The following is a 19,062-nucleotide window of genomic DNA, read 5'->3' as shown; positions in this document are numbered from 1 at the left end:
CCTTTGGGTCTGAGCTGCGCCGGCTGTTGCCAGCGCTGGAAGGGGCCGGGGGTGGCTGAGGCAGCCTTGGCTGCGCCCACCTTTGGGGCCACTATCGGTCCAGTGGGATCGCTGTGTGTAGCGCAGGTTGCCACAGATAACTTTTGTGGGGCCGGCAACACAAGGGTAGCCTGGCCTGTTTACTGATTGGGTGGAGTAGGCTTGCCTACTTCCAGCCTGAGGGCAGGAGCCAAAGGTACCAGCTCGCTGCACGCGGGCTGGGCACTTGGCACTTGGCCGTAAAGGTCCAAACACCCGGAATTGGCTTAACCCCCAAGATCCCCTTTTCCCTGGACACGGCCAAGCCGCGCACGGTTAGACGCGGGAGGGTCCAACTCTCGTGTGTTCGGGTACGTGGTGTCGCAACACACCAAATGCCTGCTGACGCAGACGACCCTGCGGGGAACAAGAAAACAACAAAACGCGACTCGGGCCACCGAAGCACCACCAGCTCGACGCATGTCAGTGTCTAGTGCTGCAACGATCCATGCGATGCTTCGCATTACGTAGGTATCAACAATTAATAGCTGTCAAGTTTTTCACCTTTGTCAAGTAGGTTCCTTATTTCGGGAAACCCTCGGTGCGCACACAAGCATGCATGCACGCACACGGTATGCGTTCCGTCCCGCCGCACCACACATGGCTTACACCACCGATTACTTCACTTACTCAGTTCGTTGTCGCGTGCTCCCCGCATGCCGACCGTGCACATATGCTATCTCTAGCCATATTTAAGTGGAAAGTTGGGCGAGTTGGTATACATTCATAATGGGAACAGCGTGAACAAGACGACGATGGAGTGAAAGGACACAGGACAAGCGCTGACTCACAGCTACGTTTACTGAAACACACATCAGGTATATAAGTGACACAAGCGATCACATGGTTAATCGAGAAACCCACAACTGGGCCACGTGTAAACAGGGCATCTGTTAAAATATCGAGCTATCTAGGTACTTTGTTTTGGTCTCTTTCAACACACATTTGGGGCACTACGTGCTAGCCAAGCTACGAGATTTGTCCGAATTAACCGATGTGCGGACAAATACGTCCGAATTAACGCGAGTTTGGATGCATTAAATAATGCATGGGCCTGCAGGGACCAGAGAAAGAGTCCGAATTATCTGATTTTTCAAATGAACACAGGTCAAACGACAGACTTACGACCTGATGGCAAGGAATATGCGGCAGGATAAACCTGTGAATTCAAGGTCGCCGTTGTTGTTCGGTAGCATTTGATGGTGGCCCCCTTCATCATTAGTTCAGGCTGTGGGGTAATGGGGTTTTTTTGGCCTTTTGTGGACCCGTCAAGGGTCGATTGTTCAAGCTGCGTTGACGTCTGGATAGGCACTCATGGATGGGTAGAGGTTTGCATTGTGGCAGACTTCTAACTGCGAATCTAATGTCACCGTTGTTGTTCGGTAGCACTTGATGGTGGCCCGCCCCCCACATCATTAGTTGAGGCTGTCGGGCAGCGATGGGGGTTGTCGCCTTTTATGGACCTGTCAACAGTGTGCCCAAGCTGCGTTGACGTCTGGATGGGCATGATGGGTGATAGGCGGGTGTTTGCCTCGTGGCAAACGTCTAATTAACACCTTTGTGGTGTTGAGATGCAACAGTATGTACCTAAATTCATATAGTATGAAGGGACTAGACAAACACAAATGATAGGACAAGACATGAATGTCATGACATGAGTGTTATGCAGGTCATGAAACAGTCGCCTACGTCCTGGTGCTCTCATGGTCGTTTCGTTAAATTGGCATTCCCCGCACACTGCTTCACATAACATCGATTCCCACAGTGCATGGGATCGGCCAGCTGTTTCATATCAGCGGCATGCACTGCTTTCCTGGTTTTGAACTGATATAGTTATAAAGATCGTGTGATATTTTCATTACTTATTAAATAGACAAAAACATGGAAGCATTGATATCAGTTATTTCTGGCACAATTTTTGGGACATACGAATACATTCTCTTATGAAAAAATACATATTTTACTTCTCTTGACAGTGCATAGCGTTCAAGCATTCGTTTGCAGCATCTTTGGCAATGGCAATGCAGTTATTATTAATGTGTTTGATCCTTCGACAAATTCTATAAGGAGGAAATCGAGCCGCAATGTGAGCCCAGCTTTTGAGCAATCCAAATAGTGATGCAATACAGGTACGAAAATCTCCATTTTGTTTGTTCAGAATCATAGTGCCAAAAGGCCTCGCTAATGATTAAGCATAACTTAGAATTGCTAAAAGCACAACACTTTTTGTCAGCAAATATATTTTTTGTTCTAAGTGGCTTCAGTTTTCTTTTCCAGCAGTTGGGCATTGTGTGCAACATGGTGGTGACCACATGCACTAAGGTAGTGGCACTTTTCTACCTGCAGTCTATTAGCACTCAAAGGTGAGACCATCTACTACATTTTAGGGTGCAGCTCTTAGGCACACGTTCCCGCTTTGAGTGTTGGTGTGACTTGGCGTCCTACCTCATAGCCGAGTGAACAAGCAGAGAAAAATGAAAGCGAACGCGGAGCACAGAGGGAGATGAAAGAAGAGAGCACTAGGAGGAAAGTTGTGGGGAGCACACATGCACATCTTCCCCCACGTTGTCGCGTTGAGAGCCCTATGCCCTCTCCCACTTTTCCCTCGCTCTCGTGATGCACACGCACCCTTCCTCCCTGACTCACGGGAAGGCAGCTCACAGGCGAGGAGGTCATTCCCCTCGCCATGGTAAAAAGGTACAAAACAGTGCCACCGGGGGAGACCTTCTCTCCGACGCCGGACCCCTAACCTGCCGGACTGGAATACCTGCCGCAATCCGTGAGTGACCTCGTTTGCCTGACTATCCCGGGCAACGAGGCCAGCCTATTATTACATATTACAGAGAGGACGCCCTATTCGTTTGAAGTTGACGTAGCCGCGATTCCCGCGCTACAGGTTGGGGAGTACCACAAAGCGACTGCGTGAGGCTAGATCCGGAGCTCGCCTTCAGCCCTAGCCGCACGCAGAGTAGAACCCCACAAAGTGTAGCAGGAGGCTACAGTGAAAGCATGAGGCGGAAAGCAGGGGAGGAGCGGAGGGGAGACGGCCCTCAGCCTTGGCATTCGCAGCCGCATGGGCGATTTCATCTGCGCTGAGTAGGGGCCAGGATGGTGCAAGGTGGGGAGGGTTACAATCGTCCGCGGCGTAGCAGCTGAGGTCAGTCCGCGGTACCAGCGTGTGTGACGGGTGTCTCTGCTTCTGCAAGGGGCGATGGCGAGCAGCTACGAGTAAAGCTCGATGTGATGCTCCCTTGGGTGTTGTCACCACTGACACTGGTGGCATGATATCCCTGTGATGAAGGACCGCTCTAATCATTGGTGGAACAAACGCTTGAGAAGCGTAGTGCTGCACAAGACGGGCTGTGCGGCGACAATTGCTACGATACGGTGCCAGAATAGCGTGTGTCTGCAGCGGCTGCTGTGAATTCCGCCGATGCGTCACTTACACGCTGCCTCTCACGATCTTCCAATTAGCGAGGCAGTTGCACCACACTTCGATTTGTTTGCAACGTGCCACATGAAACAGATTGTTCGCACCAGCTACGCTACTCAGTGTTTTTTTCGTAATATAAACTGTACCTACATAATCATATGAAATATCGACACGCAAAATGAAAACACGTATAGAGCTGCGCTCAAATTTTGCATTAAAGAGTATTGTAATAGTATCAGAATGGGCTATCGCGCATGTGCGCCGATATCGTTTGCCACTTCTTTCCCTGGCTCTCCTTTCCCTCACTGCCTACGCAAGTACATAAGCATATGAATAAATGACCAGTTGGTCATTCTTTGCTCAGCAACAAGTCGCCTCAGTCCGATACTTCAAACACTATACATGGTGTCAGAAGTGTTTGTCACGGCAGCAGAATGGACGCCGTCAAGCCCCCGAAGCCGTTGCAGCTTTCCGGAAACTTCAGAAGAAACTGGCTACTGTTTAAGCAGAAGTTGGAACTCTACATCACAGCGACGTCATCAGACAAGCCAAGGAAGGAAGCTGTAAAAGCGGCAATACTTCTCAGCACCGCAGGTGACGATGCCTTGGACGTGTACAACAACTTCGTGTTTGCTGAAGGTGAGGACAAAGAAGATTATCAAACTTTGGTTAGGAAGTTAGGAAGCCCAGACTTAATTGAGAGCATACACGCCATACCACCTCCGAAGGATAAGCAGGCGGTTCGAAAAATGTTGGGCGTCGTGAATTACTTTCGCAAATATGTACCCTCACTCAGTGAAAAGACGTCATTACTTCGTGGCCTTATGAAGGAAAGCGTGGTGTTTGAATGGACATCAGCGCACGCGCAGGAATGGGCTCAGATCTGCGAAGCACTGATACACCCACCACTTCTAGCAGTCTTCGATTCAAAGAAAGAAACGAAGGTAACGGCAGATGCCTCGGGAACCGGCATTGGTGCCGCCTTATTGCAAAAGCACGGAAACGACTGGCGTCCAGTCACATACGCATCGCGGGTTCTGAGCGAGAGTGAAACGCGGTATGCTCAAATCGAAAAGGAGGTGCTCGCTATAGTTTTTGCGTGCGAAAAGTTTCATCAGTTTGTGTATGGCCGCAGGATCCTGGTCGAAACTGATCACAGGCACCAAGGCTGCAGCGATTTTTTATCCGTCTCTTCAATATGATTATGTCTTGCAGTTCATCCCTGGGAAAGACTTGATGCTCGCAGATATGCTGTACCGTGCTGCCACGCTGCCTGGGTGCGCTGAAGAAACGGAAGACGTGGATATCCACGCAGTTCAAGTGGTCTCAAGCCTTGTAAGCAGAAGAACAAAGCAACGACTGGAAGAAGAAACTCGCACGGATCCGTATTTAAGCAGCGTTATAGAACAACTAAACACAGGTGCGACCATTCAAGGGGAACTTAAGCCGTTCACATCCGAGTTGGCGGCAGTGGATGGCATACTGCTAAAAGGAAGCAAGATTGTCATACCAAAAGCCATGAGGGCCGAAATTCTGCGGCGGATACACGAGGGTCACTTGGGACAGAACAAATGCAAGGCCAGGGCACATAAGCTGGTTTTTTGGCCAGGACTCGGCAGTGATATTGAGAACCTGGTACGAACGTGCCAGGTGTGTCAGAAATACGCCTACAGCCAACCGAGCGAGCCCCTGCTGCAACGGCCTACACCGGAACGACCATGGCACCGTGTCAGAATTGACCTGTTCCAATACGCAGGGCACTCGTAGTGGTAGTGTATGACGACCACTCGAACTTCCCAGAGGTTGAAAGGTTGGTGGCCACAACAGCGACGGAAACCATTTCTAAGATATCTGCCATATTCTCTCGCTATGGCATTTCTGCGCAAGTCTGCACTGACAACGGGCCCCAGTTCGCTTCAAGTGACTTCACTGCTTTCGCAAGACTGTACGACTTCGAACATATAACATCCAGCCCTAATTTCCCGCGCTCAAACGGCCTAGCCAAAAAGGGGGTACAGATTGTTAAAAGAATTCTCAAGAAAGCTACGGAGTGCCGTGAGGATTTCTGGTTGGGCCTTTTGGCTTATCGATCGTCTCCCTTAGAAAGATGGACGGTCTCCCGGAGAGTTGCTGCAAGGTCATCGTCTTCGGACAACTGTTCCCGAGTTCAACACTGATGGGGGATGCCCTGTATCAAAACATCGGCAATCATTGCGGGGCAAGCCAATATCACCTCTCGAAGCAGGAAACGTCGTTCGGATAAAAAGTGGGAACTGGTCACGCAAAGCAACGGTGCTTAAAGAAGCAGCGCCACGTTCGTATATGGTCCAAACTGAGAACCACCAACAGCTGAGGCGCAATCGACAACATTTGCGGCGAACAGACGAGCACCGCGCAAGCGTGAACGACTAACGGGAAGACACTGAGCCGGAACCGAATAACGTATTACAACCGATCGAAGACTTTGAACCGGTAAACGACGCAGGTGACACTGCGACAGCCGACCGCTGCTCAAGCCGGCAAATTACCGGGGTTCCTGACTCAGCCGGACAACAAGACACACCGGGAAACCCATCCGCACTGTCAACAATTCGTTGGTCTACCAGATACTGGACGGAGCCGAAGCGTCTTTGCTACGACGAAAACTTTCGTGAAGTCTGCTAGCTTAATTTTTTTTTTTTTGTGTTTGTGTGAAGACAAGCAAGTCTCCAAATTGTATGAAGAAAAGATGTATCAGAATGGGCTATCGCACATGTGTGCCGATATCGTTTGCCACTTCTTTCCCTGGCTCTGCTTTCCCTCACTGCCTACGCAAGTACATAAGCGTATGAATAAACGACCAGTTGGTCATTCTTTGCTCAGCAACAAGTCGCCTTGGTCCGTTACTTCAAACACGATACAGTAATCGCCAGTGAATTTTTTTTTAATGCAGCTTAATGAAATGTCTAGAGTCTTACAAAAGCAACAGTGTAAAAAGATAAGCACCACGGCTTCTCCAGGTCTGGTAGAATACCAAAACTGTCGACGAAGTAGCCCAGCACTAATCTGCCAAAACCGAAGTCAAACTTCAAGAAATTTAGTTGGAGCCCAGCCTCGCAGAAGACTTGAAGAACAGCCGATAAGCACTCAAGGTGTGTCTCAAATGTAAGCGAAAATACGAGAATGTCATCTAGGTAGCAGAGGCATGTTGACCATTTGAACCCTTGAAGTAAAGAGTCCATCATACGTTCGAACGTTGATGGGGCGTTGCATAGAGCGAATGGCATAACTCTGACTTGATATAGACCATCAGGATTGACGAACGCGGTCTTCTATTGGTGTTTTTCATCCACAGAAATCTGTAAATAACCAGACCTCAGGTCTATTGATGAAAAGTAGTTGGCACCGTGGAGACAATCGAGGGCATCGTCAATGCGAGGCAAGGGGTAGACGTCTTTCTTGGTAATGTGGTTTAGATTACGATAATCTATGGAGAAACGCCATGTGCCATCTTTCTTTTTAACAAGGACCACGAGCAACGCCCAAGGGCTTGACGAATCAACAATGCCTTTGGCAAGCATCTTGTTTACTTCATCTTGAATAACCTTATGCTCTGAAGCAGAAACTCGATATGGCTGGCGATGAATAGAACTGGCATCACCAGTATTTATGTGATGCTTAACAACTGAAGTCTGGCCTAATTGCCGATTGCCGAGGTCGAAGATGTCTTGGTAGGAAACCAAAAGGTGACACAGAGCTGCTGCTTGTTCAGGCAATAGGTCCACAGCAATCATGGGACGAAACCTTGCGTCAGGGCAAATAGCATCTCGTGGACATGGTGAAGAATCGGAGCAGACGTCTACAGAAAACGTCGTGACGTGGTCATCTTCGATAGCATGGAGCGTTGCAACCGATATGCCTATGGGTAGAACTTCCTTTATCAGGCCAAAATTGACGACGGGGAGGCATGTCCGGTTATCAGTGACGGAGATGATGGAGTGGGGCACAGTGCTATTGCGCATCAAAAGGACATGAGGAACAGGTGTGGCGGTGTAGTCACCATCGGGCACAGGAAAAGATAAATCGACAGAAGTCAAGGCTTTAGGCGGCAGGCGGACGAAGGTGGTTGTACTAAAGTTGTTTGGCAGTTCGGCACGAATATGCAGAAGTAGAGGAAGTTCGAGGCAAAGGGTACCAGCAGAACAGTCAATCAAAGCCAACAGTCAAGAAAGTCGAGTACGAGGATTAGGTCATGGGGACAATTGGTCAGCACTGTAAAAAGAACAGGAACATGGCTGTCGGCAATACTTATATGGGAATACATTCCAGTGACGTCAACAGTGCTGCCATCGGCCACGCGTACGGCTCGAGTGTTAGGAGGGGTGAGAACCTTCATCAGTCAACGACGGAGGTTACAACTCATTATGGACACCTGGGCTCAAGTACCTATTAACGCCGTCAAAGGGACACCGCCAACATGAATATCAAGTAAGTTCTGGTTCGTTGGGAGGGTCAATGGAGGATTTCGACACGACGAAGATAATGCAGCACTACCTCCAGGAGCTGCATGGTCTAGTTTTCCATCCGGGAGGGTCCATAATTGGTCAGGGACAAATAACGGCGTGGCTGGGGCGACAAGGACTGACGAATGACATCGACGGATACGTCAGAGGTAGGAGGCATACGGTGAGGCGAGTAACGTCGCAGGTCGGCATATGGGCGAGGAGACAGGGAAAAGGAGCTCAAATACGGCGACGTCCAGGAGGTGCGGCAGTGGCGAGCGACGTGGCCAATGCGGAGGCTATGGAAGCAAATGGGCTTGTCATCTGGAGTTCTCCACTCGGTAGGGTTGCGGTATCTGGGAGAGGAATACAGATCGCCGTGAGAGGTAGCAGTCGGTACTGGTCGAGCGTCAGCTCGGGAGCAGGCAGCAGGAAAACCTAGGTTTGCGAATAATTGCCCCACAACTGCCTGAATGCGAGAGATTGCTCGGGCTGGTTGGTCAATGGTGGGGTGAAGTTGGCATTGATGGAACGGCGCAGGACTTCTGGCCTCGAGCTCGTGGTGAACAATACGTGTGACGTGCTCATTTAGGGGTGGTGAAGCGGTAAGGTCAATGCAAGACGACGTCGCAGCCGCGTTAGGGAGCCAGGAGAACCGTAAAATGGCACGGCGGCTTCTGGCGAGTTCAACGCGGTGGCATTCCTTGACAATGACGTCGATGGTAGACACATTGTTGAAGACCAACAAGTTGAATGCGTCATCCGCGATGCCTCCGAGTACGTGGTCGACTTTGTCAACCTCTGCCATTTTCTCGTCTACTTTCTCGCAAAGAGTGAGCACGTCTTGTATGTATGAGACATACAATTCAGTAGAAGACTGAACTCGGGTAGCAAGCTCTTTTCTAACAGCCAACTGCAGACTGGTGGGATTTCCAAAGAGGTCGCTGAGCTTCTCCTTTAAAGCATCCCAGCTAAAGGTCTCGTCCTCATGTGTTCGGAACCAGACAGGAGGAGTTGCGCCCAAGTAGAATAGGACATTTGCTAGCATAATGGTAGGGTCCCAGCGGTTGTTTCGGCTAACACGCACATACAGGCTGAGCCAGTCCTCAACGTCGACATTATCTTGGCCGGAGAATATGCCAGGATCGAGGGAGTTGGTAACCGTAATGTACGTACGTTGTCGGGGTCACAGAAGTAGGAGACGAGGTGTCGTCACCAAAATGTTACACCTCCACCAAAATGTTACGTGAACTAAGGATTAAGACTGGAGACTATTTACAAAGAATAATGCAGCGCTGGCCAGTTCAGTTGACAGCTCGAGAGCCAGAGAGCGTTCGTCGTCTTCATCGGGGCGCCCGCGTGCATCAGCCACAAGAAACACGCAATATGCATGTATCAATATGCTGGAAGTTGTTACATGCCCTCTAGGAAGTGTTCTGCCAGAAGAATTTTTTAAATTGGTTCATTAATAGCCGAGATAGAAATATTCCAGTGCCGCGTACCTATGATTTTAGGAGGCGAGCACCACCGCTTAGAGACACTCTCTCCACTTGCCCCGTCTCACTATGAGCGACGTCACAGCACAGACACATGCACGTAGGCACACTTGCACATACACGTCAACCCTTCGGCTTGGAGCACTGTGCCCGCGAAGAGAAGGGCAAACAATGTTTGGTTTCAAATCTAAGCTCTTTTCGCAGTGTGCAGCAATGTAATACTTAGCAGACACGATTGTTAGCACATATTGTATGCACGGCGCTTGTCAGCTCAAAATGGCAAGACCTGGTGAGGGGCCTTTTTAACAGACTGCAAGTTTCAGCATATTACAAAAAAGGTAGCTTATGTAGTGTGTCCCCTTCTTGTACAGATGGAGAACATGCACAACGTGCCAATTTTGGTGCACAAGTATGCCTTAGTGCAATCTTGGCGCATCAATGGAATGTGCCATAGATAACAAATAAAAAAAAAGTTGTAGCAAATTTGTCTAAAGTATGAAGTGACAATTACACTATAAAAGACTTGCAAAGTTTTGCACAGCGTCTGTAAGGGCACTGCTTCAGCAAGTAACACCTTGACAAGCTGCAATTTCTTTAGTATATAGTACGTATTTGCTTGTGTTGTTTTGGAGGTTTCTTCTGCTTAGGCTGCTTGAATAAATCTGCCGTGCTGTGTTACCTGCAGTGTGTTGCACAGTGGCATACATATGCGTCAGTAACCACATAAATACAGTAAAACCTCGTTAAACCGTACCCGCTTAAACAGTAGTTTCGTTTTAACAGTAGTAAAGTCAAATCCCCGGCTCAGCGGCCATTGAACATAATGTGCTTTGTATCCGCATAAACTGTACCAGCTTATTACGTACACATTGGTTAACACTGTGTTTTCACTTTTCGTCATGCAAACAAGGCGGTGCGTCGTCGCCATCGGGGGAGGGGGGGGGGGGGGGGGCGGCGGCAGAACAACAAGCCTCAGAGATCAGAACAATGGCCTCCAAGCGCCCTGTGCGTTTGTGCGTGTAGCCACATCAACATCATTTCGGCACCATGGCCGAGAGCGTTGTGGCGTCGTACAAGCAAGGACTCGCGTCCTTCTACAAGTTCGGATAATAAAGGTGCCGGGTGCTCAGCATAGAAGAAAAATTCGACATCATTCATGCTATCGAACGGGACACGCAGAAGTCGGCGCTCGCACGTGACAGGGATCTACTGTTGACTACGATATGTGGCATTTGGAATATGAAGAAGTTGCGCGGGAGCGCTTCTGCGACCGCGAAGAGATGTCGGCTACAAGGTTAGACTTTTTGCCATCGTTGCCTCTGTTGTTGCCGAAGTGTTGACTAGCGACAGTGATGAGGACGATGGAAAGCGACAGCACGGGCGATTCAGGCCTGATAGTGGCAGAAGCTGCGCATTACATCAGCCTTATGAATGCAATCGTCGCGACGAGGACAGAACCCCGCAATGAAAAAGGCACCCCGCGACTTCTGCAACACTACCGCACCCATGCACGGAGAATATGCAATGCCAACGAGGAATCTGCCATGCGAGTGTTTGCCAAGGTGGCTGGCTGAAATGCTGGCTCGCAGCTTTGGTAAGTTTGAGGCCTCTGTTGTTGCTACTAGACCGCCGCGGCATCAAACGAAAATAACACTTTTGTCGTGCGAAGTGAATAAATACTGCAAGTTTTTTCCCCTTTCATTGTACTCTCACAGAGTTTCGTTTTTGACAGGTAAGTGGGCGATCTCGTGCTATTTCGGTCAAGCAGTACTACCGTTTAGTACATACTTTTTCCGAGCTCTGGCCAAGTACGGTTTAACAAGGTTTCACTGTACACATTGCTCACAGTGCTTTAAACAAAAGACGGTAATATTTCAGTGCTCTGAAGAATGCTTTTGACAAGCTGTAAACTGCTAATTTGGAGCTATTCTCAGCAGTGCCCCCAGCTGACTATCACCATACGTCATAAATTTCAGAATGGACAAATTTTACTGGCGATGCCAGCTCTTACCAGGTTAGTGAAGCTAAGTACCATTGTGCTTGTATGCTGTTTCCCTGTCTTTTTGTTGCTTTTACCCAGTGTTTATCTAGTTTTCTCAGAAAAATTATAATAAAAAAAGAATCTTTTTACCCTGCACTGGTTTTGTTTGAGCACAAATTTATACTCTACTGTTCTCGGTTATGATGAAATCTTATAGCTTCAATATGCTGCAATAATGTATATTGGTAGAGTAGTTTGCTGGGCCAGTTGGTGCATGGTGAACATATAACGGTTTCCAGCAAGTATGGACGCGAGCACAAGTAAGTAGAAACGGACAGGACAACGCTAGACTTACAACTGAAGTTTACTGTGAAAACATTCCACAAATCTCCGCCACACATGCGTATACACCCAAGAACAATAACAAGGTTTGTAGTCAATTATCAATAAAAGTTATACACGTACACAAAAGCGAAGTCGCACCCCTTCCCGACAAAGGCAACAACACGTGGATTAGCATGATAAATTTAGAAATTGAAGTTCTTTATCATTGATATGAACCGAAGGTTCACTCACACAAGTATGCGCGCCCAACTTTTTCATGTGGAATACTTCGCTAATTTCTCTTTCCAGTTTACTGCGCACTCTTCCCACTATCGATACACTCTCAAAAACTGGTTGGCATTCGTGCTTTTTGCAATGCAATGGCAAGTTCCCTCCTGTACCTGTAGGTAGCAAATAGCGATGCTCACGCATGCGGTCATTAATGCAACGACCTGTCTGGCCGATAGAGGACAGTCCGCATGAGAGAGGTATGCGATACACAACCGAAGATGCACAGTCTTGGTGAAAAAAAGTGGTGTGCTTTTTTCCACAGCCACTAGTTGCATCTTTCTTCTCTCTTGTGATGCTTTTGCACAACCTAACCAGTTTGCTCAGCGCCGAAAACACCGAAACGTTTGCTGTGGGATGACAACAGGTCAACAAATAGGCGGCTGCCGCTGTAACAGTGCGGGACACAAAAATAAAAATGGCGGCCAGGGAGCAAGCCGAATGCGATTTCTTTTTTCTTCTCGTAAGTATATTACGCGCACTGAAACAGTTCCTTCCGTATCAGTAATGAATAATATCGTTACTATCGCCAAGTTTGCGGCAATAACGTAGCCATGACCACTTTGAGGGGAGAGAAGCAAAGATGGGCGCACTTAGCTGCCAGTGACATAGAAACCCATGGCGAGCATGCTGCGGAAACTGTGGAATTTGTGTTCACTACTATGCTAATATGGCATGCTTCCGTTATGGGTGGGCGAATATCTTAGCTGTGTTACAAGCGTCGGCGTATGAATAGGGTAAACTTCTAACTAACAGTGCAAACGTGACTACTATCATTGCTGCTTGCGATTTGTTACGTGTTCAAGAGTGCAGACGAGAAGAATCGAAAGGCGCCTTTCTTGTTGTCGTTGTCGACTGCAACCATTATAAAGCCTACAAATAATAAAGCCAAGGCAAGTTTGGTTGTAGCTTTATTTCGTGGAAGTGTGGAAAGTGATGAAAGGAATGAAATGGGCCATCTGCTTAAGAATGTTTGGTGTGTACAGACCGCTTGGTATGTCTTCAAGAGTCGTTCGCGTAGCATTCGACAGCATTCGACAGATGGTAAGCGTAATCATCGTTAGCTAGACTTGGCACATGGGATATTGCTGCGGCAAGTTCGGGGTGCGATCATTACGTGGAAAAGGAAAGAAATAGAATTTTGGGGTGTGATCAAAATTTGGGGGTGCGATCATTACGCTAGTGCGATCATTATGCGAGTAAATACGGTAATCTTTAGCCTAGCAGAGCATGGAAAATTATTTTACATTGACAGTCACAGTTATTTCTTCAATGAACACCTACCAGCAAAATATTTCGTAATAGATGAAATGCATGTTCATTTTGATGTATTTTAGTGGAGCAGAGCATTTTCCCAGCACACAACACATGCTTACTTTTTTTCCCTCTTTTGATGCAGGCTAGAGTACAACTCTATATCCAGTCACGAAAGGTTTCAATAATTGGCATTCACATCTGGTTGCATGGCGCATTCTCTAGTTGACCATTAGCTCCAAGGAGGCCTTATTCCTACATGCATTTACAGCCAATCAGTACAGGAAAATGGCAACTGAAAATGACCTTGGCATTGGCAAAGAAGTGTGTCGTTTCAGTATCTCTGCACCATGTCAATGTTCTCATTGTTACCGTTAATGAATAATGCAAAGAATGTTACGGTGCTGTCAGCCTCACAAATCGCTATACCATTCTGAACAAGAAAGCAGCCAAGCACTGGCAAGGCATGACGATGACATATGTGTATCATCGTCATGCATGTCATACATGTCATAGGCACAGTCTGTGCTGGCTTGCTCTTGACACTATCGCTAGCAGATGCTCCAGTGCTAATTCAAAACGAGCCCACCAGCCTTAAGCAGTCAAATGAATTGTGGCCATTGGAGAGCATTAATAGTATTCTTATTTTGATGGCTCTTCGCAACTTGCAGCGCCACAATATTCAGTACATATGATTATGAGCACGTGCTCTATACACTGCAATTTTTCACTGAAAAATATTGAAACCCGTTTAAGACCCCTCTAAAGTAGTAGCGAAATATATTCTAGTTTCACTTGCTATAATAATCTCTCAGAATCGTTTGTAATGTAAGAGTGCTCTCAGGGTAGAAGCTATTTCAAACGTACTGGGCACTATACACCATCTCAGAGTAGACAGGGTAAATGTGCACCTGACCAGAACAGCGAAGTCAGTAACTTGGGCATTAGCCTTAATAAAAACACAATAAACTTTATAAATTAAAGGGGGAGGAGATAATGAAAGCAACAGTGAAGATATATTTTCGTGGGCTAATTGCAGGTCACACGCTGAAAATATTAAGCACTTATCAGATGAGATACTTAAGTGACACAGATGAAACATATTTCAAGACGAAACTAGTCAAACCTCGATATATCGAACACGGATATATTGGATTACTCCGTATATCGAACACTTTCTATATCACCTGGAAAATTGCATGCATTTTTAATTTGTTACTTCGAAGGGGTCGGACATAAAATGGATATATCGAACTCTGCCCCCCCACACCACGTGCACTCTGTTGACAGGTGGTAAGCTTTCCTGCAACACCCTCGATGATAGAGGTGGCGCGATGGGCATTCCCGACTGCTGTGCACTATAGCTGCACACATCAATTGCGCTGAAGGCGCCATTTGAACGTAGCGCCGTACGAACGCGGCAGCTTGGCTAGTTCGACAATGTCAACGACGCATTGCATTTGCTGCACTGACTCCTCCTCGGTGCTGTGCTCTGCACCTGCCGCACCTCATGGGAACTGTCGGTTTGCATACGGTTTGCGGTTAGCGGTTTGCGCGACAACGCATGCTCACTGGGCTCAGCCCAGACTTAATATGTTGCTACTGACAGTGTTTCAAAATGCTTCGATTGACGGACGTGGAGTTCGCAGCAGAAGTAGCGGCCAAACAAAGATGCTGCCAAGGTTGATCTCGCAAGCGCTGATGTTGCCCCGTTCCCGACTTTAACTGGGGCTGTAGCTGCTTTGGCCCTTCTATGGCGCTACTGCGGCGCAATAGAGGGCACCGGCCCATCACTTGATCATTTAGGCTATGTTGAGGACTCCGTGTTTAAGCACGTGGCTGCCAATAAGAAGCAGGACACACGGCTGCAATACTTTCAGCCAAATAAACACTTTGTGTGAGGCTTCAAGTGAGTATTTAATGATTGGGGCGCGATCAGGGATTGTTTTGCGCATGCGTTCGGTTGCGCCGCGTGCGATTGGCCTAGACCGTGCAGACTTCGCGCGGCGGACGAAGCCAGCACTGCCTAGGCCAATTGCGAGCAGTGAAACCGAATGTGCGCTCTGAACAACGATCCCCAATCATGCCCTTGGTTCATCGATTGATTTGCGTAAGTTTTTTTACGCGTTTTTTTTACGCTACTTTATATATAGAATTCTGGCTATATCGAACTATTTCACAATCACCGCGCTGTTCGATATATCGAGGTTCGACTGTACGAAGCTTGAAACACTTATCACAGCATGTTTAAAGGAAGCGCATCTTTGGCACACTGTATAACTCCTTGAGTCATGAATCACGATGGACTGTCAATAAGTCTGTCAAAATTTTATCATTTTATTTGCAGGGGCTGCATACTCCATAGAAAGAAAGTCAAAGCGGTAGGATGATTATTTGTGCGTGTTCTAGTGAGTGCTCATAGTTCATGAGTAATGAAATATCGATTTATAGCGCAGTCAGACATCGCGAGTTTTTTCATCAAAGCAAATGACCACCTCAAAGCGCACACATGTTATTTAGCTGCTGTAGGCATCACAAGAAAGAAGCATATCCAACAAGTTGGAATCTATATACAGCGAAGCTGTGTGAGTGCATAAAAGTAAAAACATGGGTATGCACACACGCACGCACGCGCACACACACACACACACACACAAACACAGAAACACACACACAAACACACACACACCAATCATACCGAGCCTTTCGTTAAGCGGAGTTGCCAACTACTACAGAGTATGACAGACAGCTTGAACACATCGTGGTTTCAGAGGCAGCATGCGCATACGTACGTAGTGCAGTTCAAATCCATTCTATCCACAAGAACAGTTTACTTCCTTATAACTGTGCAGGTGTGGATGCGTGAAGGCAAGCTTTCTGGCTAGTTTTTTCTTTCCTTTCCCCCGCATGGCCGCTGCTGCCGTGGATGCATGGATGCGAGTGTTATATGGTGGTGCCCCAAGGAACTCTGACACATCCAGCATGCATGCTCCGCTACGACTAGGTTGGCCTATTCAGCAAGGGAACAGCCAGGATGCAGCACGCACTGTCATGAAACCTGGCAAGATTCACAAAGAAAAGCTTTGCCTCTAAATCTATTCATTTGCCATTGCTGATGGAGTACGGCATATTGAACATCCCATCAAACATGGTAGTGCCTTCGGCATAGTCAAGTGTACTAATACTCTGTATACTGAAGTGAAATGGAGCCACATTTAGTACACAAAGGGTTCATTTTACGAAAAGCTTATATGCATCTTTTCCCACCTCTGGCCACAACTGAGAACTGGCATAGACAACTTGCATATAGAACAAATGTGAGCATTGTAAATGCAGTGGATAAAGGTGCATGCATTTGAGGCATCTATGACTCTAGCAGGAAAGAGCAGAGCATACCTTTTTGTCATCTTGTGTAGGCTTGGTTGGAATCTCAACACATCGTTGCAGGTAAGTCACTGCTTCGTCCTTGCGATTTAATGCCAAGAGAGTTTTGGCAATCATTAACAGGTTCCTTCTGTAAAAATGTGGCTTAACTGGAAATAAAAAGTAAATGCGCAACAATACAGTCATTTATGTTTCTAGCAAACCTTAGTGCACACGAAAGCAGTTGGAAACAATTACCGTAACTACTCGAATCTAACGCACATTTTCCCCCCAATAAAATGGTTCCAAAAATTGCGTGTGCGTTAGAATCGAGAACGACCCTAAATCTGTGTTACCATATCGCCATCGGCATTTCAATAAAGCTGCCTCACACACTTCGAGCCTAGCTGCCGTAGCTTCCTTCATGTGCTGTAGTATGTGTGTTTAGGCAATGCTTCCTTTAGAAGATGCCTGCCGCATGAGCAGAGAAGCTGTACTTATGCGCTGTAATTTACACCCTTTGGGGCTTATCTTGCCACATAACAACAATCATCATCTGTCTTGCTTGCGTTTCCTTTTTTGAAAACGCTGCGCTCGCTACTTTCCTGTCAAGAATGCTCTGTCATGCTGATAACGCACATGCCGTTAGTGACTTGGAAGTACCGGGCTCGTAGCGTTAAAGGAAATGCGGACAAGACAGATGACGACTGTTGTGTGGCAAGATAAGCCCCAAAGAGTGTACAGTTGTACTTTCCTCCTCTCCACCTGGGTCGGCTGAGAAAGCTAGTTGCGGTGGCTGCTCCACACTTTAATCACATTCCCCTGCCTGGGAGATTTTAGCAGCGTCTGTTACAATCCCGGAGGCAGGACTCACTGTCTCTCGTCAAGACATTGGTCGAGCGCGCACCAGCCTCGCAATCGTCACTTCCTCCGCAACACGAAGTAGGGTAGGCAGTGAGCGCCGTCTCTCCGCAACTACCCTGAACCACAGGAACCTCCACTCCAATGGGAAAACTAGCGACGCGGCAGGTATCTAGTAAAGGAGGTATTGACTTAGGTTAGTGCACCGTCTGTCTTCCCGGTCTTCCCGTTTTCCACATTTGCTCTATCAGCATGGAAGTGCCAACTGTAAGGACATGCCGAGTTCATCACGATGCCGGAATTAAAAGGAAAGTGATCACACGTGTGGAGACTGACGGAAATTGGGCTGCATCACGGGCATTCGAAGTTCCCAAAACTTGCGTGTGGGTTTGGCACAAACGCTTTCTACTGTGGCGGCTGCTACGTACGGAGCAGCCGCGCGGCCCCTATCTTGAAAGCGATACGTGATGGAGACAGAGTCTGCGCACTTAGGCGCACTGCGTTGTGTTCTCACCACTTACTGCGCGTTGAAGTGAGAGGCCGCACAAAGGTCAATTCGCTCGCTCCTGCTACCGCACTTCCACACTCCAGCGTTTTGATAAAGAGTTTCCGTGGTCATTGCATGAGACGTGTTCATGTTTGCTTGCGCGCGACTGATACCATGCTTGTTAATTTAGTTAGTAAGCTAATGTTTAAAACTATCCTTACTTTTCATATAGCTGTTTACTAATTTGCTATCGTAATTGATGCTTTGCCTTTCGGGCAAAACTGGGATATTTTTTTTATATATCGCAATTTTAGAGTATTGGGAATAAATCTTTGTTTTTCCAAATGAGAGAAAGTTGTATTCCTGTATGAAAGAATGAGGTGCATGTTAGAATCGAGGGCGCGTTACAATCAAGTAAATACAGTAAATATTGGTTCTTGGGCATCAAAAGAAATCTCAAACTCCACCCTCTTAAGTAAAGCTTTGCATGCAGCAACGGCTGGCAAAGCAAAAAAATGTGCAAGCATTTAAGCACAAATTGAACTGTCTTGCTTATTTCATGAAAAAAAAAAAAAAAAAAAAATGTGGGAGGGGGCAGAGGATAACAAAAAAAGGAAATTCGGTAGCATGTTACACTCCTGTAACACGTGAAGATGAAAGCCTGCAGCACATGGTGATGTGCAATCTCGTATCATCGCATTGCTGCTTTTGCAGTTCGGCTTCTTCAGTTCATTTCGAACGCTTAGCTGCAGCTTCATACGCTCGTATAGCAGTGTCCGACTAGTGCCCATTACGTTTTTCTTCGACTTTATGTTACATCCGGGCAGCAGGGGATTGAAACGTATGTTGTTCTAAGTATCGTATGGGTGATTGCAATGAATGTATGCACTGTTGGCTTCCATTTGCAGAATGCTTGTAGCTTCAGCCTTATGGGGGATATGAGCCATTTGTAATGATGATATTTTTAACCATTGGACCACACGACACATTTTTTTCAGTGCAATCAGGGGTATGAG

At 47.3% G+C, this 19,062-nt stretch overlaps 1 protein-coding gene across 1 annotated transcript in view; it reads right to left on the bottom strand.

The window, feature by feature from the left end:
• The window catches only part of LOC129381120 (regulator of microtubule dynamics protein 1-like), a 101,557-nt gene that overhangs the window by 21,090 nt on the left and 61,405 nt on the right, over positions 1-19,062 (bottom strand). The window contains exon 8 of the mRNA XM_055063700.2: positions 16,732-16,868. Within this exon, the coding sequence (XP_054919675.1) occupies positions 16,732-16,868 (137 nt within the window). The remainder of the gene's footprint in view (positions 1-16,731; positions 16,869-19,062) is intronic.

The sequence above is a fragment of the Dermacentor andersoni genome, chromosome 1 (genome assembly GCF_023375885.2).
Source record: "Dermacentor andersoni chromosome 1, qqDerAnde1_hic_scaffold, whole genome shotgun sequence".
Taxonomy (NCBI): domain Eukaryota; kingdom Metazoa; phylum Arthropoda; class Arachnida; order Ixodida; family Ixodidae; genus Dermacentor; species Dermacentor andersoni.
The sequence above is the reverse complement of the archived record's forward strand: the minus strand, read 5'-3'. Positions and strand labels throughout refer to the sequence as shown.